Source organism: Cetorhinus maximus, chromosome 19, assembly GCF_964194155.1.
Source record: "Cetorhinus maximus chromosome 19, sCetMax3.hap1.1, whole genome shotgun sequence".
Taxonomy (NCBI): Eukaryota; Metazoa; Chordata; class Chondrichthyes; order Lamniformes; family Cetorhinidae; genus Cetorhinus; species Cetorhinus maximus.
In genome coordinates, this window is record NC_135897.1 from 39881153 (window position 1) to 39903689 (window position 22537).

The 22537-nt window shown below is 41.5% G+C and overlaps 1 protein-coding gene across 7 annotated transcripts in view; it reads left to right on the plus strand.

Moving 5' to 3' along the window:
* Positions 1 to 19718, plus strand: part of schip1 (schwannomin interacting protein 1) — a 676403-nt gene extending 656685 nt beyond the window's left edge. For all 7 annotated transcript variants that reach the window (XM_078563755.1, XM_078563756.1, XM_078563759.1 and 4 more), the window contains 2 exons: positions 15313 to 15406; positions 19021 to 19718. In XM_078563755.1, coding sequence (XP_078419881.1) covers positions 15313 to 15406; positions 19021 to 19072 — 146 coding nt within the window. In that variant the 3' untranslated portion in view covers positions 19073 to 19718. The remainder of the gene's footprint in view (positions 1 to 15312; positions 15407 to 19020) is intronic.
* The last annotated feature ends 2819 nt before the right edge of the window (positions 19719 to 22537 follow it).

Genomic DNA, 22537 nt, shown 5'->3' on the forward strand with positions numbered 1-22537 from the left:
AAATATACAATCGCTGGTGGAAGACCTTGCAGAAGACTTTCCATTGTTCTTTGAAAAATAGCGCATGCTGATGAGACTTCAAAAGGTAGACAATGATAGAGGTCCTTGTGTGTGTTAATAGTCACGTATTCTCTCAACATGCTATCCAATTCTAATTGTTGATAGGCATGGCTCAAAACTAACTTCATATATGACTGACCTCTTGCCAGCTTGGCGTATAAGTCATCTATCCTTGGAATGTGGTGCTTGTCTAGTTGAGCTACTTTATTTACATCAACTTGTACTCTCCACATATACATATGTTCGGGCTTGACCACTGGAACGATGGGTGCAGCCCGCTCAGAGAATTGGATGAGCTGGATTACTCCCAGGCTTGCTAATCTGCACAGCTCTGCACCCACCTTTTCTTTCAGTGTATAAGGCACGAGCCTGGCCTTGAAGAAACGTGGTGTTGCCTGGGGATCAACATATATCTTGGCATGCATGCCTTTCAACTTCCCTAATTCATCCTGAAAAACCATGCTGCATTTCTTCAAAAGTTTTGGAATTCCATCTGATTTTAGGTGAATTATCTTGGACCAGTCGAGTTTTATCTTCTGTAGCCAATCTTGACCTAGAAGACTGGGTCCTTCCCCCTTTACCATTATCACAAATAGTTGGGCTGCCTGTTGCTTGTAACAGCCTGGGACTGTGGCAATGCCCTTAAATTGAATAGATTCTCCCATGTAAGTTCTTAACTTAACGGTTGTCTGCTCCAAATTTATTGGCTGGCTTCCTTCATTAAGGTACCTGAAAGTGTGCCCTCCAACCACCGTAGTTGCGGCGCCAGTATCCACTTCCATATGCAGTGGCTTCTCATTTACTTGTACTGTCACTGTAATAGACTCAGTTTCCACAGCAGTTACATTATACAGGGAATACACATCAGTATTAGTAGCTTCAGCTTTGCTGTGCTCATTAACTCGATCATATTTGTTTGCTGTCTTGAAGATGCCTCATCTTTGTCCAGCATTGCCTAACCATATGTCCCTTATGACAATAATGACATTCTGCCTCTCTGAATTTACAAGCATCTGCTCCGTGGTCAGCTCCACATCTATAACATTTTAGTCTTGATGAAGCGTTTCTGTTAGGCTTCTTAATGTTTCTTACATTGGACATTGAATCGCGCTTTAATTCTGCAGGTCTGGTTTTTGCGCCGCACCCGGTGGCAGCTCTTCCCCCCCCCCACATGAAGTACGGCTCCATTATCCATGTGTTGCAAAGCCTGCGAGTGTTTTGCAGCACTTTCCATGACGGGGGAGATTTTTAGGGCACTGTTGAAGTCGATATCGATTTCAGCCAGCAAGTGGCGCTGTATGGCGATGTCCTTAACTTCACATACCAGTTGGTCCCGCAACATATCGTTTAATGCGTCCCCAAAGTCACAGCATTCCGTTAACTCTTTGAGGTTCACCACCACATAGGTTGCAATGGACCCTCCCGGGGCACAAATTCTTGAATTAAATTTGAAGTGTTGCATTACCACAGACGGCTTTGGCTGGTCCACTGGGCCCACTAACTCACCATATGACTTGGAATAAGATGTGCTTGGGGCAGTCAGGTTGCAAATCAGGTTGTATGTTTTACTGCCACATGCACTTAAGAGGATCGCTTTCTGTTTTTCTTCAATGGTTATTTCCTTTGCTACAAAGTAAAATCCGAGGCACTAAACATACTGCCTCCAATCTTAATATTAGCATCATGTGGATTGATTCTTCCAAACAGTGGCATGACTGGTGAGTAGTTTTTAAAATTCAATTTATTCACAATAACAGGGCAAGTTGCACAGTCGACATTGATTTTACTCTCGCCGCCAAATGTGATAACTCAATGGAGCAAACAGGTTTCATAAAGAAACAGTAAAACTTTATTACAGAGATATCTTGGAGTGCTTGCACCTAGACCCGATCTCCCACCTCCCCGGATTGCCCTCACTGAGAGCTCACTGCTTGAAGCCTCCGCAGTACATCACATGACCTGTGATTGACAGGAGGGAGGGACAATACATGCAGTTATCACAAAGAACAAAGCATTGGTTAAAATGATGCTGGCAGCTTCTGGAAGAAATCAAACGTATTCTGTGGATTAAATGTAATTAAAATTAATTCAAAGTTACATTTCTGTAAATGTTTTCATTTAATGTACAGTAGATGTTATGTAATCTAGTATATTTTAAATAAAAAAGCGTTGATAGTTCCTTTGATGACCTTACGATAAAACTACTAGTGTAGATATGCATGTAGAGCCACAGCATGTGGTGCGTAAAGTCACAGGCTGGATTCCTGGTTTGTGCTGAGTTCATAGATTCTGCGGACACTTCATTTAAGCTGCCACAATTATCCTCAGTGAGGTGAAGAACATGATCAGACTACACTGTCTTCCCTCCCTGATCAACCTTCCTATAGTTGCTTGGGTGAAGCAACAAAAAGGTGCCATCAAACCATGGAAATAGGTCCTTGCTGGAAGCAGAAAAGCAAGGGAGGAAAAAAGACTATATTAGCTGGCAACTAGTCACCAACCCCTGTCCCCCCCTCCCCCCCTCCTTATGTAATTTATCTTCTTTCTCTGCACCCAATTACATTTCCCCCCAAAAACTTTTACTCAGAGCTGTAATTGCAAACTGTGCCTTGAGAAATTGCTCTCCAGCATGTTATGACATAGAGTATTGAGATGTGGATCTGCATCTGCATTTCCATAGTGTTCTTACCTCAAGTTTCAAAAATCCCTCTAGAAAATTACCAAGTGCAGCCAGTGTAAAGCTCCCTCATGTTTTATGACAAAGCGTGTTTTAATCTCAATTGTAGAGGGAGACCCTTTGCCTCTACAAGTAGTAATCCTTTCACTTTCCACACCACTGACTTTTCTGTGTGGATTGCCACTTCCCATAACAACCACTGTGGCTCTGAGTGGGGTTATCATAGGGCAAGTATATCCCATGGGTGAGTGCCCACAGGGTACAGTTGAGACTGCTAAAGTTCATTTCACTTATAATTAGTAAGAATACTTTCTACCTATCTACCTAGGGTAGTTTATAACCCAGTTCCCAGGTGTAATGCAAAGTTCTCTTTTAATAACTGTGGTTAACAGTTAGTGCTTTCTCCTTTGCCTCTATAAGTCCAGCCAGTTACATTTTTTGTTCTTTTGTGAAATGTGAGCATTGCTGTCAAGGCCAGCATTTGTTACCCACCCCTAATTGCCCTTGAGAAGGTATGGTGAGCCACCGCTGCAAACCCTCTGGGCAGGTGCTCCCACTGAGATGTTAGGAAGGGAGTTCCAGGTTTTAGACCTAGTGACTGTAAAGGAACGGCAGTATAGTTCCAGGTCAGGGTGGTATGTGGCTTGGATGGGAGCTTGCAGGTGTTGGTGTTCCCATGTGCCTGCTTCCCTCTTCCTTCTAAGTGGTAGAAGTCGCAGATTTTGAAGGTACTGTTGCAGAAGGCTTGGCAAATAAGATGCAATACATCTTATATATGGTACACTATGCACCAGTGGTGGAGAGAGTGAATGTTTAAGGTGGTGGTGTGTCAATCAACCGGGCTGCTTTTTTCTAGATGCTGTCGAGCCTCTTGAGTGTTGTTGGAGCTATACTCATCCAGGCAAGTGGGGAGTATTCCATCACACTCCTAACTTGTGCCTTGTAGATGGTGGACAGGTTCTGGGAGTCAGGAGGTGAGTTACTTGCCACAGAATTCCCAACCTCTGACCTGCTCTTGTCACCACAGTATTTATATGGCTAGTCCAGTTCAGTTTTTCAATGGTTACCCCCAGGATGTTGATAGTGGGGGATTCAGCAATGGCAACGCTGTTGAATTTGAGAAGAGATGGTTAGATTCTCTCTTGTTGGAGATGGTCGTTGCCGGGCACTTTCTGGTGAATGTTACATTGATTCTAAAAAGAAAAAATTACACCATGGGCAGAATTTTGCCCTTGATGGGCGGGCGGGCCCCGTCGGCTCAGCGGCAGGTGGGCAGCCGATCCCCGCCACCAAAACAGGCCCCGCTGCCATTTTGAGTGGGCAGGCCAATTAAGCGGGCTGCCTGATGGGAAGCGCTATGCGCTTCCTGTGCCGGGGGGTGGGGGGGGAGGGATTCCCCAACTGTCAATGTGCACTCTTTCGCACATGCGTGCAAAAGAGCGCACTGCTCCCTGAGACTAAGTGCTGTCTCAAGGAGATCACTGACGGTGTTTTTAACATCAAAAATAGAACAATAAAAAAATTAACATGTCCCCCTCATGTGACAATGTCACACGAGATGAGACATGTAAATAAATTTGACTGAAACTTTATTAAACTCTTTAAAAACTGACATGAAACCTCACCCCGTCAGTGGATGAGGTTTCATGTTTTTTCAGAAGCCCGCTGGGGCTCCTGGCCTGCCCGCCAGCCTTAAGGTTGGACGGTAGGACCTTTAATTGGCTTAATTATCCTGTCAATGGCCTCAATTGGCCATTGACAGGTCGGCACTGATCGCACTGTGCTCCCGCCTTCCTGAATATTTAAATGGGGCGGGATGAACGTCGGGGGTTTCACCCAACATCATCCCGTGTCATTTTCTCGTCAGCAAGTGGGCCCCGCCCCCAAATCGCCAACGGAAAAATTATGGCCCATAAGTTCCCGCTTGACCTAGTGTACCAATGTTGCCTCAAAGTCACAAGACCATGGGCTCAATTTCCATTCCAAGACTTGAACATATAATTAAGATGATGTTTTAGTACAGAACTAAAGGATTGTTGCAAGTCTGTTTTTTGGATGAGATATTGTGCTAAGGCCCCATCCACTTGTTCCAGTGGATAGAAAAAATTACTTTGGCACTTTTTCTTTAAAGAATGGACATTTCTCCTGGTGTCCTGGCCAAAATCCATCCCTCAACCAACACCATTAAAGCAGAAAATGCTGGAAAAATATCAGGAGGTCTGGCAACATCTGTGGAGAGTGAAACAGAGTTAACGTTTCACATCTGTATGACTTCTTCAGAGCTCTGAAGAAGAGTCATACGGACGCAAAACGTTAACTCTGTTTCTCTCTCCATAGATGCTGCCAGACCTGCTGAGTTTTTCCAGCATTTTCTGTTTTTCAGATTTCCAGCATCTGCAGTATTTTGCTTTTACAATTAAAGCAGGCTACTTTTCCTTAAAATTTCATTTGTTGTTTATGGTATCTTGCTGTGTAAAAATTGCATTCATCCAGGACACTGTCAGAGATTAAGGAGAAGATTGTGGAGACAATAACCACAGTAAACCCAAAATATCTTGAAGGACTGGGAGAGTGACAAATATTACATCCTTGTTCAGGAAAGTGAAAAGGAATAAACCAGGAAATCAGAGAGCTGTTAGACCTTTCTTGATTGTCGATAAGCATAAGTTCATAATATATGATAAAATAAGTAAATAGTTAGAAAGGCATAGATTAATCAGGAATAGTCATTTGATTTGCAACGGGCAGGTTGTGGCTGGCTGGCTTAGTTGATTTTTTTTTAGGAAATCATATTGTAAACAGTAAAGGGAAAAGGGTAGATGAACATTTAATTTTTCAGAAGGCATTTGATCAGGTGCTGCATAAGGAACAGTTACTAACATTAATATTAAGGGAATATGTCCATATGGACAGAAGAATGAATGAGTGACAGACAAACATAGGCATAACTTCATGTTTCCTGGGTCGGCAGACATATGGTAATGCTGTGACTATCTATGATGGCATCTTTTGTTTCCATTTATTTAAATCATTTGGACCTAGGCAGAAGGCAGAAAACGAAAGGTATTGAAGTTTGTTGATGAGTGGGTGTGTGATGAACTGCAAGAATGGAAGAGCACTTAGCCAGGCTAGAAGTGTGAGCAGACAAGTTAAAAATGCAGTTCAATTATGAAGAAATGTAAATTTTGGGGATGAACAATCCCCAAGTGTTAAAATCCCTAAAAATAGAGGAACAGAAAGATCTACAGGTAGGGGTCATTAAAGACGGGAGCTCCAATCATTGTTAGATTCACTGCAGTGGTGCCAGGAAATCAAGTAGCATGTTAGGGAAAAGGGCTCGAAAAACTGGAGATTTTTTTCACAAAAGCAAAGGCAATGAAGGAAGGATCTAATAGAGGTATTCAAAATACCAAAAGGTTAAGCAGTGGTTTCGGCTGGTTGAAAAATTGGTTAACGATAGATTATCACCAGAAGAACAAAGGAGAAAGGTCAAAGAATTTTTTCACATACAGGTTTACTACAATGCAGAATGCTTTTCCACAAGATACAATAAGGCATCAAGATACATGGATTTAAAAGAGGTATTCGAAAAGGGGGGAGCATAAAAAGGATATGCCTGTCAAATCAGATGGTTGAATAAAAAAGCAAAACTATGTCATCAGTTTATACTGCACTGGCTGTAAAGTATCTTGAAATGTCATGATGATGTGAAAAGTGTTACATAAATGCAAATTTTTTAACAATGATAAATTGCCATTTCCCATAACCGCCCAGTGGATTTTAAACTATCAGTGAAAAATTGTTGCCAGTGAGCACTTGTACAAAGCTTCTTTATGCCTCGTGAGATGTGGATCCAAATATTGCCATCTTTGACACCTAGAGAATGCTCACTGCTTGGGTGCTGCTGAGAGGAAAAGGGGGCAGGGATCAGAAGGTACAGGCCAACATCATCATGGCAATGACGCATGAGACAGCATTGCTGACTCCCCCACCAAGTTTAATTTCCATTTCTTGTGTCCAAGGAAACTCATTTACAGTGGCACCCTAAGAAGCTAACAGTGGGCCTTAAGCTTGAACCCGCCTGAAATCAGGGTGTCCTTGCTGCTAGCTTAGTTCAGCAGCTTAAAAATCAGGAGCTATCTGCTCTCAAGGCCACAAAGATGGGGAACTAACCTGTAGGATTCTAAATGGGAGATGGTAGCATAGTGATAAAATCAATGAACTAGTAAGCAGAGGCCTAGGCTAATTCTCTGAGGGCATGGTTTTAAATCCCATGAGGGGAATTTAAAAGAAAACTATCATCAATTGTTATAAAACCCATCTGGTTCACTAATAAAGGAAATCTATCATCCTTACCTGACCTGGCCTACATGTGTGAATAATGTGGTTGAGACTTAACTGCTCTTGAGGGCAATTGGGGACAGGCGAAGAATGCCTACATCCCATGAATAAAAGAGAAGTTGACCAGTTCTCACTGGGCAAGTAGAGTTAAAATGCCCTCTTTGGATTTATTTATATATAATATCCTTTTTGCAAGCAAGGTATTCCATTGTAGTAGCACTGGAGCACTAGGGTAACTTGAAGAACAAAGATCTTGATGAAAAGTTCAGGAAAAAACTAGATTGATGGATGCTTCCAAATTTAATCAATACAACTGATTGAGGTTGAATACTAAGACAAAAAAGACACATTAACGATCATTTATTTGAAGTGGAGTAAATCACGGTTTACATGAACGCTGTCAATTTTAGAATTGTTTCAGATTTACACCTCCAAATTAAGATGCACAACACCAACAGAGATTATTTACTTCAGTGTTACTTCAGAGTGAAAAAGGTTCACGTCCTGTCGTCTGTACAATCAGCGAAGTAACTTCAATCAAATTCACGTAGATGGTACAATTGGTTTTTGGCATACTACATCACATCACTGGACTGTAATTTTATACATTTCACACATGGTTGGTTGAGCAACAGTTTCAATTCTATATTAAGGAAGTTAATTCAATTTAGATCAATATAATCTGGCCAAAGTGCAGATTCCTGTGTAAACGGGATAGCAACAATAATAGATAGGATTTTAACTCAGATTTTCTACAGCTCATGCAACACAACAGACCCTCATTTTTACCTGAGAATCTACCCTGGCAACATGAGCCCCTCCATACGCACATCCTTTCACTCTAGACTTCAGGTCACATCAATTTATGTCCATGCAACAGCTTTCTTTCAAAGAGCTTCTCCGTACTCTCCAGACCAGAGTTCTTGGCTACCTTACAGCCTGCAGCTCATAAAGTCATTCTGCCCCATAGTGTCATTTGATCCTCAGCCTTACCCCCTGCCTTGAAACAACAGTCAGTCTCTCTTATTCCATTAACTTCACTTGCACTTGGTATATACTTGTTCTTGTATTATGGCTGCATTATGGATATTAGTACTTTTTCAGTTTTCACAAAATCAAAATGTGAAAGATAAAGTTTCATAAGATCTTATCCTTTGCCTGTAATTGTTTCAAATAACTTACCTCATCTATTTTTAAAAGACTGGAAAAACTTACAATTATTTGATAACAAAAACTAAATGTTGGTCTTTTCAATGGGCGCTGATTACTTTCACCATCTCGCAAGAAAATGTGAAGGGTGTAAGTGAAGTCCTGTTTCAATGAATTGCAACCAAGTGGAATTTGAAGTGAGAGACAGGGTTTGGAAGAGGTAATGCAGTTTTAACTGGGAGGATGAGCCTCACTGGAATGGTCCTAACTTGATCCAATATATATATAAATATACATCATACAACTGAAACTGCTGAAAGCCTTTGTAAACCATATTTAAAACTGGTAAATGATTAATGACTATCATCTTTCAGACTGTTAACTAAAGTTGAAGGCCATGGATTTGAAGGCAAATTATGGACCTATTTAGGAAATTAGCTGAGTGACAGGAGACAGAGAATAATGATAATGAATAGGTACTCTAATTGGCAGAATGTGTCTAGTGGTTTCCTGCAAGGATCAGTGCTGGGGCCTCAAATGTTCACCACATTTATTAATGACTTAGATAATGGAATAGAAAGCCACATACTCGAATGTGATGACGCCAAGATAAATAACATTGTAAGCAGTGTAAAGGAAGCATGATATTACTAAGAAATATTGATTTGGTGAATGGGCAAAACTGGCAAATGGATTTCAGTCTAGGCAAATGTGAAATTATTCACTTTAGACCTAAAAGGAATAGAAACGGGTACCTTCTAAATGGTGAAAAGCTATAAAACGTGGAGATCCAAAGAGACATGGTGGGGTACATGTACATAGATCATTAAAACATTGTGAATAGGTATAGAAAATAATCAGAACCGATATTGGAATGGTGATCTTTGTGGGTAGGGAAACTATTGGAGAAAATTCTGAAGGAGAGAATCTATCTCCACTTGGAGGGGCAAGGTTTGATCAGGGATAGTCAGCATGGCTTTGTCAGAGAGAGGTCATGCCTAACAAATTTGATTGAATTTTTTGAGGAGATGACCAGGTGTGTAGATGAGGGTAGTGCAGTTGATGTAGTTTATATGGATTTCAGCAAAGCCTTTGACAAGGTCCCACATGGGAGACTTATAAAGAAGGCATATGCACATGGGATACAGGGTAATTTCATAAGGTGGATTCAAAATTGGCTTAGTTGTAGGAGACAGAGAGTGATGACAGAAGGATGCTTTAGTGACTGGAAGCCAGTGTCCAGTGGTGTACCACAGGGATCTGTGCTGGGTCCCCTACTATTTGTCATTTATATAAACGACACAGATGACTATGTGGTGGGTAGGATTAGTAAGTTTGCAGATGACACAAAGATTGGCCAGGTGGTTTATAGTGAGGTTGAGTGTCTTGGGCTAGGAAGATATAGATGGGATAGTCAAATGGACAGATAAATGGCAGATGGAATTTAACCCTGAAAAGTGTGAGATGATACACTTTGGAAGGAGTAATTTGGCAAGGAAGTATTCAATGAACGGCATGACACTAGGAAATTCTGAGGAACAAAGGGACCTTGACGTGTGTGTCCATAGATCTCTGAAGGCGGAGAGGCATGTTAGTGGGGTGGTGAAAAAGGCATATGGGACATTTGCCTTTATCAATCGAGGCATAGATTACAAAAGTAGGGAGGTCACGTTGGAGTTGTATAGAACCCTGGTGAAGCCACAGCTGGAGTACTGTGTGCAGTTCTGGTCGCCACATATAGAAAGGATGTGATTGCACTGGAGGGGGTGCAGAGGAGATTCACCAGGATGTTGCCTGGGATGAAATATTTAAGTTATGAAGAGAGGTTGGATAGACTTGGCTTGTTTTCGTTGGAGCAGAGATGACTAAGGGGCGACCTGATCGAGGTGTACAAGATTAGAAGGGGCATGGACAGGGTGGATAGGGAGCAGCTGTTCCCCTTAGTTGAAGGGTCAGTCACAAAGGGACATAAGTTCAAGGTGAGGGGCAGGAGGTTTAGGTTAGACGTGAGGAAAAGCTTTTTTACTCAGAGGGTGCTGATGGTTTGGAGCGCGCTGCCTGGGAGGGTGGTGGACGTGGGCTGCCTCATATCCTTTAAAAAGTACCTGGATGAGCACTTGGCACGTCATAACATTCAAGGCTATGGGCCAAGTGCTGGTAAATGGGATTAGGTAGGTAGGTCAGGTGTTTCTCACGTGTTGGTGCAGACTCGATGGGCCGAAGGGCCCCTTCTGCACAGTGATTCTGTAATCTAGAGGACGAGAATATAAGGGGAATATATGTCATGCTTCAGCTCTACAAGCCCCAGCTAGGCCACACCATTCTATTGCATTAGACCAAAGTTCCCTAGGCAGGATATACTCTCATTGGAGAGAGAGCAGCATAGATTTACCAGAATGATACTAGATTCTAAGGCCAGAATTTTCCAGCCTCCCCCCCACCGCCGTGGCAGGGTTGGGGAGCCTTTGAAATCTCCGTTTACGCCAGAGGGACCGGAGGATCCCACCGGATTGAGGGGCTGGAAAATTCCAGCCAAAGGGTTGAATTAAGATAAGAGATTACACAAATTAGAATTCTATTACCTGGAATTTAGAAATTGAGGGATGATTTGATATAAGTTTCCAAGATATTTAAGGAAACCGAAAGAGTAGAGTGAAATTATTTCAGTTGGTTGGGGAGTGTAGAACTCTAAGATAAAAGCAAAGCACTGAGGATGCTGGAAATCTGAAACAAAAACAAAAATAGCTGGAAAAACTCAGCAGGTCTGACAGCATCTGCGGAGAGGAATACAGTTAACGTTTCGAGTCCGAATGACTCTTCATTTGATGAAGAGTCATTCAGACTCGAAAGGTTAACTGTATTCCTCTCCGCAGATGCTGTCAGACCTGCTGAGCTTTTCCAGCTATTTTAGTTTTTGAGTCTGGAACTCTCTTTTGCAAATGGCAATTAATGCTGGATCAATTAATTTCAAACCTGACATTGATCGATTCTTGTTAACCAAAGGTTATATATCAATGATTTGGGCTTGAATATGGGGAGACATTGGCGTAATAGTAATGCCACTGGAATAGGAACCAGAGGCTCAAGCTGAAGCCCTGGGGTCATGAGTTTAAATCCCACCACAGTAGCTGGTGGAATTTAAATTCAATTAATAAAATGTAGAATTTAAAGCTAGTCTCAGGAATGGTGACCATGAAACTATCATCGATTGTTGTAAAAGCCCATCTGGTTCAGTAATGTCCTTACCTGGTCTGGCCTACATGTGAGTCCAGACCCACAATAATGTGGTTGACTCCTAACTGCCCTCTGAAATGGCCTAGAAAGCTACTCAGTTCAAGGGCAATTAGGGATGGGCAACAAATGCTGGTCTTGCCTGTGAAAGAATAAGGAAAAAATATATAGACTCAGAGGCTTGTAGACAATACAAAAATTGACCATGTGGTTGATATTGAACAAGAAAGCTGTAGACTGCAGGAAAATATCAATGGACTCATCAGGTGGACAGGACAGTGGCAAATGGAGTTCAGTAGGGGAAGTGAGGTAATGCAGAGGAAAAGGGGCAACTTGGGAGTGCATTCCCACAGAACCCCGAAGATCACTGGATGGATAGATAAGCTGGTCAAGAAGGCATACAGGATACTTGCCTTTATTAAGCAAGACATAGAATATAAGGGCTGAGTGGTTATTACACTAGAGAGGATACAAATGAGATTTATGAGGATATTGCCTGGTGTTACAGACAGGGAAGGGAAAGAACTGGAACCTTTGTTCCCTTTCCCTTACTGTCTGTATTCAATGTGTTTTGGAGAAGAATGTGTGTGCCTATCTCAATCCCTGAGTTTGTGCTCAATTTGAATAATCAGCAGCAAGCTTTTGTGGGTTTAATTAAAGAGGATTATTTATTCATGCATTCATCCTGAAAATCTAAAGGCTACATCATTCACACTCACTCTCACTCACTCACTCACTCACTCTCTCTCTCACTCTCTCTCTCTCTCTCTCTCTCTCTCTCTCAAGAAAGATGAAGTTCAAGAAGATAGTGCACTTTTACAAATACAAACAAATGACAGTTTGTAAGTCTTGGGAAGAAGCATTCGTTATGGGCCTGTTGAAAAGGTGCCTTTCACTCTGGAAAGATAGTATAGGAGTCATATCTCAGAGACATTGCAGGAACCCCTCAAGGATGCAGGTCATGACGTTGGCTACTTGTGGTTTTCTTGCCAGGAGATCAAGTTTATGTGCTGGTGGACTTTGAAAGGGAACAGCTAGGAGACTTTAAGATGTAGGCATCTTCAGGTTTTAAAAGGCATAGATGTTACTGTCTTTTTCTGCAGTTGTTTCCTGCTGTGTTCTCTGCAGACTAACTAGCCTTTCCCTGGTTCTTGGGACAATAGATCTGTTATTTAAAGACAGTTTCAATCAGGTAACCACCTGATCAAATACTCCTACTGTCCACACAAAATGGTTTAAAGCTTGAAGCCATTGCTGTACAATGGAGAATGGATGGAAGGGTCTGTTCACACCCAGTTAGGGTAAACTGGCTTCTGCAGCTTTCAAGCTCAGAGGGACATGTCTGAAGGGTCTATAGATTTTAGTTTCAGGTGAGTCCACAAGCGATAACAGGTATAAATCCCACAGATGGGTTTTGTCTTGTTATATCCATTCAAGTGGGAGGCTCCCACCCATGGTTAGTCAATCAGAAACTTTCTGGAGATTTGAGGCAGAAATAGCAAAAGTCACCTGGCCTTCGGCAGTCATCTTAACCACTTGTAAATGTCCATTTTTTAAAAAAGAAAGTTAGTTCTGGAAGATTCCAAATGGATTAGAGTCCGTTTTTTTTAAGGTATGGATAGGACGTACCTCCAGTGGACATGACACTGAGCTGGAGACTTTTGGTTACGAGGAAAAATTGAATAGGCCAAGGCTGTTTTCTTCAGAACAGAAGAGACTGAGGGGAGACGTGATTGAAACATATAAAATTATGAAGGGTCTAGATAGAGTGGATAAGAAGGCATTGTTCACTTTGGTTCAGAGGTCCATACCCAGGGAGGATAGATTTAGGGTAAGAGGTAGGAGGTTTAGAGGGGATTCAAGGATAATTTTTTTTCACATAGCAGATGTTGGAGATTGGCACTCATTTCCTGCAAAGATGTTAGACGCAGAAATTCTCCTAACTTTTAAAAAATAATTGGATATGCATTCGAAGTGCTGTAACATACAAGGCTACAGACCAAGAACTGAAAAGTGGGATTAGGCTGGATATCGACTTGTCAGCTGGCACAGACACGATGAGCTTCCTTTTGTCCATTAAATTTACAATCCTATGATATGGATTTAGGTTGCAATTCAGCCATTATCACATTGGACGGTGGAATATGCTTAAGGGACTAAGTGGCCTACTGCTGCTGCTATCTTCCTTTCAACACTGGGCCTTGGGTTTATATGCATTCCAGATTGAAAGGATTAAAGTCTCCTCTGTCTGGTGGCTGTAGGGGTTTGGATAATCACCATCCAATTCCGAATGGGCACAGACCTACAGCACAAAACTGCCCCAAAAGTCACTCAGTTGGGCTTGAGGATGGTTGGTGTAGATAATGGGAGAATTGTCAAACTGCAGCCTTGGGGAGTGATCTTTGGAGGTTGGAGTTGTGGCTGAGCTTATGTTTTTGGGAAGAGTAGAAAATACTTTATTTTGCATGTCATTGCTTTAATTTTGTTCTTTTAGGAAAAATGAAAACCTAAAATAAGCAGCAAAAACTGACAATTTTTCTCAACTGTTTCTAAACTTTGTATAATTCTTGTTTCAAATTTTATTTGATGCTGAAATATTTTGGCTATTTTAACATAGTGTCTAGGAAATAATTTGTGACATTTTTATTCCAAGAATGATTGAAAATCTGAGTTTGTGTAATAATATTCCAGTCTTGAACACAGTGCTCCAAATTTAGTTTTACGTTTCACTCGACCTGCTTAGCATTCCTGCCTTTTTAATAGGCAATATCCAAAAGTTCTGAATAATGATAATTAAAAAGACAATAGCTTTCTTCACGCATATGGGATCCTGCTGCTATAATGTACAAATTACAGTAAGTCTGTTAAATTTGGCTTTGAAAATTTAATCTGTTCTCAGTGAGCATGTGGTAAACAAATTGGTATATATGGGACGAATCTTCTGTTATTGCTGGTGGTGAGCTTGGAGACAGCAAGGGCATTTATTTAGCAGTCTACCTGAACCCCACCACCTTTCCACTTTCACCAGAATTAAGTTCGGGGGCGGGATGCTCCATGGTCGACCTTTCTGCCCCACCGCTAATTGGGGCCCTTAAGTGGCCAGTTAATGACCACTGTCACCCTGCTGCTGCTGGAATTAACCCAGCTGCAAGTGGGCCTGCCGCCATGTGGTGTGCTCGACAGGTGAATCTGTGTCAGCAGGCGAGATCCCTGATGCCACAATAAAATTCTGCCCATCATCTCTAAATCTCCCATTTCTAAATTTCATATTTTTTTAATCAAAATTGTTCCTCAATGCTTTTTCGTCACCTCACAAATCCAACATTGGTCACCTTGCAATCCTTTAGCCATAACTTTCTTATTCTTTATCGTTGTGTTCACATAAGAAAACAATAGTTTTTAGAAATAATATCACGAAAATTATAACAAATTTACACTGTTTGCAATTGTGAAGATATTAATATGTGCTGCCATTTATTTCATTATTCTTTATATTTCTATGCAAATAAAAAAATGAAAATTTTGCTTTTCAATAAAGTGGTTGTCGTTTTCAGTAAAATACTAATCCACCCCTCAAAGTAAGAGTACTGCCCTTTGCTATTTTACAATTTTTCTGTCTAAAAATAATGCATATTAATATTTGTGCATAGAGGTTTCAGTTGGTACTGAATGCTCCCTAATATTTTGCAAAATGTTTTTACAGAATTTCACTTTGGCATTTATTTAATTGCCATTTATTTTTCAATGATCTTAAAGCTTGGTCAGTTCTCATGAAATGAAGGAGCTGTTTCGAAAAAGAAAATAACAGTTATGGCACTAATCATTTTAATTGACCTTTTATATTTGTTAATCAGGCTTAAATGAAGAGTTGGTCCAGCTTCTACTCATTAGGGATGAGCTGCACATGGAACAGGATGCCATGCTGGTGGACATCGAAGACTTTACCAGGTTGGTGTAGGATTGAACATGAATGGTTGATTGGCTTCTTTTTTCCTGCAACAGATTCAAGAGGACAGTTCTGTACTTCCCCAGTGGACCATTTAGCAGTTTTTGACATTTTGCACTCTCATTGCATTCATATGTATTTTCCCTGAAACATTTTCATCCTCTTAAAAAGCTGAGATACTTTGGGTAACTGGAATTGTTATTATTCTATCGTGAAAGGCTAGCAGGGGACTTCTTTGCAAAGCTAGTTTGTGTATACTGAAACAAAAACAAAAAGGATGTGGGAGGTTTAGGTATAGAAGTTTTTTTTTTAAATGTGGAACTCTTCCAAAATTTGCAGATGGATTTCCGGGAAATGTATAAGATATTGTTTTACAACTCACATACGAAACCTATGCAATAAACTAGGCTTGTAAATAGAGCTGCTGTTCTTTCCTGACCCCAGGAGGGTATGGACCATGTGGAAATCTGCGTAAGGGATTAGCTGCCCCTGCACTGTGGATCTGTGATCTCTCACAACAACATCTCCATTTGTTGTGCAGCAGAGTGTGTTTACATCATCTGATGAGGTCCCAACTATCCAAAGTGTCATCCCAGCTTTGTCCTGTGATCATAGTACAGGCCTATTCATGGGTTTTGTCTTTTTAAATATAGACTTAAATAAGCTGCCAGTCTTCTCTCTGCCCTTCTCTACACCCTGAGGTACAGATGACTAGCTGTATCTCTTCAGCCCCCTCAATTTGTACTATTTAATCCTTTTTGGATCATTAACCATTATAAATCATTTGGTGCACAATTTGCCACCACTTTGGATGCCTCAGTTGTCGTCAGGGTCAGTTCAATTAGACCTCTGCCCAAAAATGCATTGCCCCCCCCCACCTCTCACTTTGGCTTAGGCCCTAGCTGGTTGTGAGTTTTACAATTCTGATCAAGTAACCAAAATCTGAAATCATCAGGAATTATTTCCAGAAATCTGTCCCTTAACAAAAATGACAAAGTCCGATGTGTTCTTGCTTTCTAGTTCTATGGCATCCACTTTGAGGACCATTTCCCTATGTCTGTGATGAATGGAATTCATATGTTAAATCATAAGCACCAAAAGTTGAGAAATTGCAACAAGCACCTTTGTACAAGATGGCTGGTTCCTTCACCTTTGCCCTCCTTGTGGTGACCAACTAACAATAGCAATTTCCTACTCCAAGTTTCAATTTATCAAAATGGTGGGCCCCATATTCCACATCCCCATTAACCTGAATTGTTGCTGGTATGGATTTGTCTGCCAGATCAAGAGTGTGCCAACAATTTTTCTGCTACTTATCCTGGCGTGTTCTCTACTCCTTGCAATATCATATTAGTGCTGTTTGTCATTCTTGTTAATGTTGGATTTATGTTGTGCTACTCTTTTTCTTGTCCATGTCATTTCAACTGTGGTCCAAACCTAGGTTTGAGCACTTTATGAATGGAACATTTTAAGTGCAGAGCAGGTCACTTTAAAGTTTTAATTCCACCTTATCACCAATATATATCTGTACCCCATGTAGCAGTCACTAATTCTTACTAGCTCCATTCCAGATACTCTCTTCACAGAATCACAGAATTTTTACAGTGTAGAAGGAGGCTATTGGGCCCATCATGTCTATACTGGTTCTCTGGATGAGCAGTTCACTTAGTGCCATTCTCCCGCCTTCTCCCCGTAACCCTGCACATGCTTTCCTTTTTAGATGACAATCTAATTGCCTTTTGAATTTTTTTGATTGAACCTGTCTCCACCACACCCTCAGGCAGTGCACTCCAGACCTTAATCACACGCTGCACATAAAAGATTTAGCTCATCTCACTTTTGCTTCTTTTGCAATTACTTTAAATTTATGCCCTCTCATTCTCGATCCTTTCACGAATGGGTTTAGTTTTTCCCCTATTTATTCTGTCCAGACTGCTCATGATTTTAAATACCTCCTTCAAATCTCCTCTCAGCCTTTTTTCCAAGGAAAACAGTCCTAACTTCCCTGATCTATCTTCATAACTGAAGTTCCTCATCCCTAGAACCATTCTTGTGAATCTTACCTGCACTTTCACCAATGTCTTCACAACCTTTCTAAAGTGCAGCGCCCAGAACTGGATGCAGTACTCCAGCTGAGGCCAAGCTTTTGAGTTTAATACCACTGGCTTTCCCCCTATGTGAATCCCAAATCCATGCCTGTCACGAGTTTATCTTAACTGCACAATACCTAGTCATATGATAGCTGACAATAAGGCTTCCTTGTTATGTGAATTGGGTATCGTACATGGTCTCACATGCTTTCTCTAACCTTCCAAAAAGAAAACAGATTGGGCCAAATTTTGCTGTTCTTTGAACAACAAGGCTAATCGCATCTGCCATTATTGATGTGTGAATGGTGCATAAATTTCAGGTGGGGGCAAGGTAGATGCGTGGTTAAATGACAATATCCAAAGATTGCTGTCTGAAATGGCCTGTCCGCCTCCCCTTGACATGCTTTGAGTGTCATGAAGTAGGAACATAGGACTTAGGAGCAGGAGTAGGCCATAGCATTTTGATTGAATCAGAACAAAGTTTACTCTGAGTTTAATCTGATTGGCCCAGATCTTACCAACTATTATCAAAATGTGTACTTGCACATTGTCTAATCCTGGAGCTGGCAAAAAGTTGGCAGTTTGACTTCTGATCTTCTCCTTATGCAGAGATTGGCAAGTCGAACTGTCAGTTAAACCAGTTACTGGTTCCTATGGATGGAACACACTAGAAAATAACTTGCTGTTTTCTGAATTGAATACAGTGGGCAGAAATTTCCCCCCATCGATGGGTTGTGCGGGGGCAGGTGCGAACCCGATCAGGGCCGTGCCGCCAATTTATGTGGACAGGCCAATTAAGGTCCGCCCAGCGTGACGCGCGCCCAGAAGCGCTGAGTGCTCCCTGTGCGGGCGGGGAGCGATTCCCTGAGTTGGGGGCTGCCTCAGGGAGATTAAGTATGGAATGGAAGTTTGTATTAAAGACAGAAAAAAATTATTTAGACATGTCCCCTCATGACAGCGTCACATGAGCTGGAACATGTTTATTAAATGTTTGAAAATTTTTTCTTTAAATTAATAAACCCTTCGTGAAACCTCATCCTCTCCGTAGATAAGGTTTCATGAAAAATGTGAAGGCCGCCTGGGCTCTTTGCCTGCCCGCCAACCTTAAGCTTGAACGAGCAGCACCCTTAACTACTTTAATTACTTTCTTAATGCCTTAATAGGCCTTTGACAGTTCAGCGGGCGCACAGCCAACAGAAAATCTAAATGTCGTGCGATGACGTCGGGATACCCGCCCGACATCACCACGCGTCATTTTACGCGTCAGCGAGTGGGCCCCGTCACCGCTCGCCGACCCAAAAATTCTTCCCAGTGAGTCTGAATAGCTTTTTACTGTCTGATCAGAAGACTGACAATAAGCAACAGACTGCCTTGTCTGGCTTTGTTAAATACACAAATGCCTCAGCCCCTAGTCCACTCCCTAGATATAAACGTAAAACCTTTGAACTCAATTAAATCTTTTCTTTTAAAAACTTCAAATTGTGACATTACCTTGGGGAGATTTTTGACTTCTCTTCTTTCTCCAGACATGCTGAAAGTCAGCAGAAGCACATGGCAGAGAAAACAACAGCCAAGTGAAACTGAGATGCCTCCAGCAAGCCACGAGCCTGGAGAGGGGAAAAAAAGCTAGATTTTACTTTGCTTCTGTCGTTGTAAAATGCTGACGCTCAAGATGGTGCACTTGAAGAAAATCAGTGTTAGTCATTGGTACTGTTTGAAGCTTTATGTCCAGTGATTGGCCTATGCTTCTTTTATAATTTATTTTAATATGATTACGTTTGTCACTGAGTTGTATCGGGCATTTCAGTAAAATGTTGGTAACTGATATGCAATTCTAGTAAAACTGAGAAATGTGCAAGATTGGAAGATATATAAAGTAGTTATGAGAAGCTAACTTCTGACGCTTTGGATTTTAGTTAAACAGTATTTTACCATGGACCTCTTTTTATTCTTCACAGATGGTAGTTTTAAACAAATAAACTTTATTTAAAGGTGCTATTAAAGTCAAAGAATACATGCCTGCCTTGTAGTGAAGTTGTAGCTATTGGTGATTAGGTCACTTGAATAAGTTTTCAACATTTTGTAAATGTTGATTACCTGACTCAACCATTTTAAAGTGTGTTAATATAATTTCAGTCAATTGGATTCAGAAATGTTATCTGGAAATGTTATGTACAAATATGTAAAATAAAAAATAAAATTTGTTTCCTATGATATACTTATATTAATCTGGCTCCACATTATGTTAGATATAAAATCCTAAACTTAATGCTAATTGTAAAAATAACTTAGGAAGGAAATATCAAGACATGTCTCCAACTATTTTAATTTCTAACAACCGTGATTAACTTTTATTGGTCACATTACTTAAATCACATTGATCTTTCAACACTGTTCTCTGCCTGCATCCCACCATTGAAATGTTGGCATGAGAGAATTCAAGAAACTGTTCAGAAAGCATTTTAGAAATAATGAATCACAAAAAATGAGAGGTAATTTTGCTCTTTTACTTGTTAAGTTGGCAATTTGCGAACTACAGACCTGCATTTTCAGAACATCACAATATATTTGCACATGATCTTTTGAGTTTTTTTTAAACACTCTACAGTAATGCAATTTTCAGAGCTGCTACCTGCAATATAGAGGCTTTGAATGCATGCACACCTGAATCAATATTTTTCTAGGTCAGTAAAATTCCATGTTAAACACTGAGGCTATTTTTGAGAAGTGTTGCGACTTGTAAGGGAAACTATAGATTACTCACGTTTAAGTAAACATTGTACATTGACTAAATTTGATGATTCATCAGTGAATGAAGAAGAGGGCTTGCTTGTAATTGTTTCAAAGTTGTTCAGTCACCTGATACCTTTGATCAGTGCAGAACCTAACTTATTAATGAAACACATATTTTTTCCCCAAATTCTCTCCCTTCTTTCACTAAAGATGTCAACTTGCACAGAATAATTATTCCAGGCTACTCATCTGTTACCTTGCCAAAGTTGCTTTCTTCATGAATACGCCTAACTGTAAGCATCAACAGGCTATTAAGATTTTTTAAAATTCATTTATAGGATGTGGGCACCACTGGCCAGGCCAGCATTTATTGCCCTTCCCTAACTGCCCCTGAGAAGGTGGTGGTGAGCTGCCTTAAACCGCTGCAGTCCATGCGGTGTAGATACACCCACAGTGCTGTTAGGGAGGGAGTTCCAGGATTTTGACCCAGCGACAGAGAAGGAGCGGCGATATGTTTCCAAGTCAAGATGGTGAGTGGCTTGGTGGGGAACTTCCAGGTGGTAGTTCCCATCTATCTGCTGACCTTGTCCTTCTACATGGTAGTGGTCATGGGTTTGGAAGGGGCTATCTTAGGAGGCTTGGTGAGTTCCTGCAGTACATCTTGTAAATGGTACACACTGCTGCCATTGTGAGTTGGTGGTGGAAGGAGTGAATGTGTGGATGTGGTGCAAATCAAGCGAGTTGCTTTGTCCTGGATGGAGTCAAACTTCTTGAGTGTTGTTGGAACTGTACTCATCCAGGCAAGTGGAAGTATTCCATCACACTCCTGGCTTGTGCCTTATAGATGGTGGACAGGCTTTGGGGGAGTCAGAAAGTGAGTTTCTCGCTACAAGACTCTGAGCCTCTGACCTGCTCTTGTAGCCACAACATTTGTATGGCTAGACCAGTTCAGTTTCTGGTCAATGGAAACCCCCCCCAGGATGTTGATAGTGGGGGATTCAGCAATGGCAATGCCATTGAATGTCAAGGGGAGATGGTTAGATTCTCTCTTGTTGGAGATGGTCATTGCCTGGCACTTGTGTGGCACGAATGTTACTTGCCACTTGTCAGCCCAAATCTGGATATTGTCCAGGTCTTGCTGCATTTGGACACAGACTGCTTCAGTACCTGAGGAGTCGTGAATGGTGCTGAACATTGTGCAATCATCAGCGAACATCCCCACTTCTGACCTTATGATGGAAGGAAGGTCATTGATGAAGCAGATGAAGATGGTTGGGTCTAGGACACTACCCTGAGGAACTGCGACAGTGGTATCCTGGAACTGAGATGATTGACCTCCAACAACCACAACCTTTGTGCAAGGTATGGTTCCAATCAAAGGAGAGGTTTTCCCCCTGATTCTGATTGACTCCAGTTTTGCTAGGGTTCCTTGATGCCGCACTCGGTCAAATGTTGCCTTGATGTCAAGGGCAGTCATGCTCACCTCACCTCTGGAGTTCAGCTCTTTTGTCCATGTTTGAACCAAGGCTGTAATGAGGTCAAGAGCTGAGTGGCCCTGGTGGAACCCAAACTGAGCATCAGTGAGCAGGTTATTGCTAAGCAAGTGTCGCTTGTTAGCACTGTTGATGACCCCTTGCATCACTTTACTGATGATTGAGAGCAGACTGATGGAGCGGTAATTGGCCGGGTTGGGTTTGTCCTGCTTTTTGTGTACAGGGCATACCTGAGCAATTTTCCACATTGCCAGGTAGATGCCAGTGTTTTAACTGTACTGGAACAGCTTGGTTTGGCTAGTTATGAGGACATTCAGGCTGATCCCAGTCTCCAATCAGGTTTACGCCCCTGCCTCTGAACCCTGACTCAGGATCCAGGACAAAGCAGCTCGCTCAATTCGCACCACATCCGCAAACATTCACTCCCTCCACCACCAACTCACAATGGTAGCAGTGTGTACCACCTACTTTTATCAAAGTCACAAATGACACCCTATGTGACTGTAACAAAAGGTAAACTTTCCCTCCTCACCTTTCTTGACCTCTCTGCAGCCTTTGGGGGAGAGTGGATTTTAGTAAAATAAGGCAGGATCTGGCCAAGGTAGACTGGGAACAGCTACTTGTGGGGAAATCTACAGAGGAGCAGTGGGGGATGTTCAAAAAGGAAATGGGGAGGGTACAGGCTTAACATGTTCCCTCTGGGGTGATAGGAAGGACTAACAAGCCCAGAGAACCATGGATGGCCAGAGATATTCAGGTTACGATGAGAAAGAAAAGAGGCTTTTAGCAGGTACAAGGGAAGCAAATCAGTGGAGGC